Raw genomic sequence first — 2,085 nt, forward strand, 5'->3', positions numbered from 1 at the left:
GGAAATATAATCCCTTACTCACTGGCCTGTGCCACCAGCGAAAGGAAAGACAGAACCACTGAATGCCTTATAATATTGCAATGAAACGACACGCAGCCATGCTAACCTCCACTATACCCTCCCCAGGTTCCAAGAGAAAATCAAGCGAAATAAGGACACTCTATTCAAGTCTAGTATCAAAACTGGTACAGGACATTAGTTGGAAAGTTAACATTCTCTTCAAAAGGAATTCAAAAAGCCTTCTGAATTACAGTTTATTATTATGTTTAAAGATGATTTCCCCTTCCAAGTTGCAAATGCATACAAATATGCCCAGAGGCTCAAGAGAGATGGGCAAAGCCTTATAAATATTCACATAAAACTAGCAGTTATATATCATTTTTCAATAATTCAATGATAAATCCATAGAAAGTATTTGTCTTTAAATTTTGTTTATTTTTAGAAAATAAATGGCAAACCATACACACTGTGGAGTCTGAATACTCCCATCATAAAGTATGAATGATAGTCCGGTTGCGAAGCTCCTGAATATATTCTTTGGCGTGAGTGACTGCCGTCTTTGGTGCCTCAGGTGGAGGTGGGGGTCCTTCCACCAGCTTCACAAAATAATGGCAATAAACCTTCTCCATGATCCCAAAGTAACCTCTGCCATGGTAGCGGATGCGTTTCAGGCCCTGGCCTCGTCCTGAGCCAGACACAGCTAGACAGGGAAGAGAAAGAGAATTATAGCAAATAACTGCTAACCACACCTTGATCAGCTAAGGAATTTCTGTCCTTTCCTTGACTGGATCCTGAGATTACATGATCTCACTGGTTGACTGGAGCAGGCTTGTCTCAAAACAAGTCTCTTCTGAGTACTAAGAACCAGGCACTATTCTAGTGTTGGAGAAATAAGAGCAAACAAGACTGGCAAGGCCCCTGCCTCCATGCAGTTTACATTCAGGCGTGGAAAGACAAAAAAAATGATAATTTCAGTTAGGGACAAGTGCTATGAATAAAATAAATCAGAATGATATGACAGAGATTGCTGGGGCGTAGGGGGCAACTGCAGATTGGGGATGTCAACAGGCATCCCTGAGGATGAGACCTAAGACCAGAATGAATCATCCATGCAAACATCTAAGGGTAGAGTATTCTAGGCAGAGGAAACAGCAAGCGCGAAGGCCCAATGCTAGGAATGTGCTTGGCTTGTTTTAGGAAAAGAAAGAAAATTAGCTTGCTGAAGCATAGTAAGCAAGGGGAAGAGTGGTACAAACAAGGCAAAGAGATCAGAGATAATGGCGGGGGCAAGATTATATAGGGCCCTGTAGGCTAAGGCAAGGAGTACTGATTTTACTCTAATTGTGATAAGAAGCCACCAGAGTCAATGGTTCCCAAATGCTGGTCCTTAGACCAGCTACATCAGACTAACCTACAGAACATATTTAAACTGCAGGTGCTGAGACCTCCACCTCTGGGGATTCTAATTTAGTATATTTGGGGTAGGCCTTGGAAATTACATCCTGACCAAACATACACACATTCACCCCCACCCCAGAAATTCTGGTTCACAGCTAGTTTTAGGAGCTCCAGCATTACAACTGCCCCCTCAGCTCCCCTCCCCCATTCTGCATATTAAAGTCTGGCCTTGAAATTTGAAGAACCTTTTAAATAGTTCATAAAAAGAAATCTATTCCCCTGTTCACTCACAGTAAATCAGAGTAGTAGCCACCTTCTACTATTTTCTGAATGTATTTAGTCAGTTACTTTGAGTTAACAAGCCTTTTAAAAGGGTAAACATCTATAGAATACATATCAAATTATCCATTTCGACATTCACCATTCTTATATTCTCACTGTGACATAACTTTATAAATACAGGGACTAGATCAAAGTATGCACTTGACAACCCTCTAACTACAATATCCTTTCATGAAGTGAGTTTCTGCAGAAGCCTCCAGCTTTGCCAAAGAGAAAGCTAAGGACGAAAGTAATTAAGAAAACTAGGGTCTTAGTGAGATAAGAAAAGAGCTACTGCCCTTAATTATACCTACTTCATCCACTGAGCACTAAAGAAACAAGCTTAAGAATTTCCAAAGAGAAAGC

General features: G+C 40.8%; 1 protein-coding gene across 1 annotated transcript in view; it reads right to left on the bottom strand.

The window, feature by feature from the left end:
- Nucleotides 1–414: 414 nt before the first annotated feature.
- Nucleotides 415–2,085, bottom strand: part of MRPL22 (mitochondrial ribosomal protein L22) — a 31,880-nt gene continuing 30,209 nt past the window's right edge. Inside the window, exon 7 of the mRNA XM_012653201.1 lies at nucleotides 415–700. Coding sequence (XP_012508655.1) covers nucleotides 489–700 — 212 coding nt within the window. The 3' untranslated portion in view covers nucleotides 415–488. The remainder of the gene's footprint in view (nucleotides 701–2,085) is intronic.

The sequence above is a fragment of the Propithecus coquereli genome, unplaced genomic scaffold (genome assembly GCF_000956105.1).
Source record: "Propithecus coquereli isolate 6110/MARCELLA unplaced genomic scaffold, Pcoq_1.0 Scaffold419, whole genome shotgun sequence".
In the NCBI taxonomy this organism is placed as follows: Eukaryota; Metazoa; Chordata; class Mammalia; order Primates; family Indriidae; genus Propithecus; species Propithecus coquereli.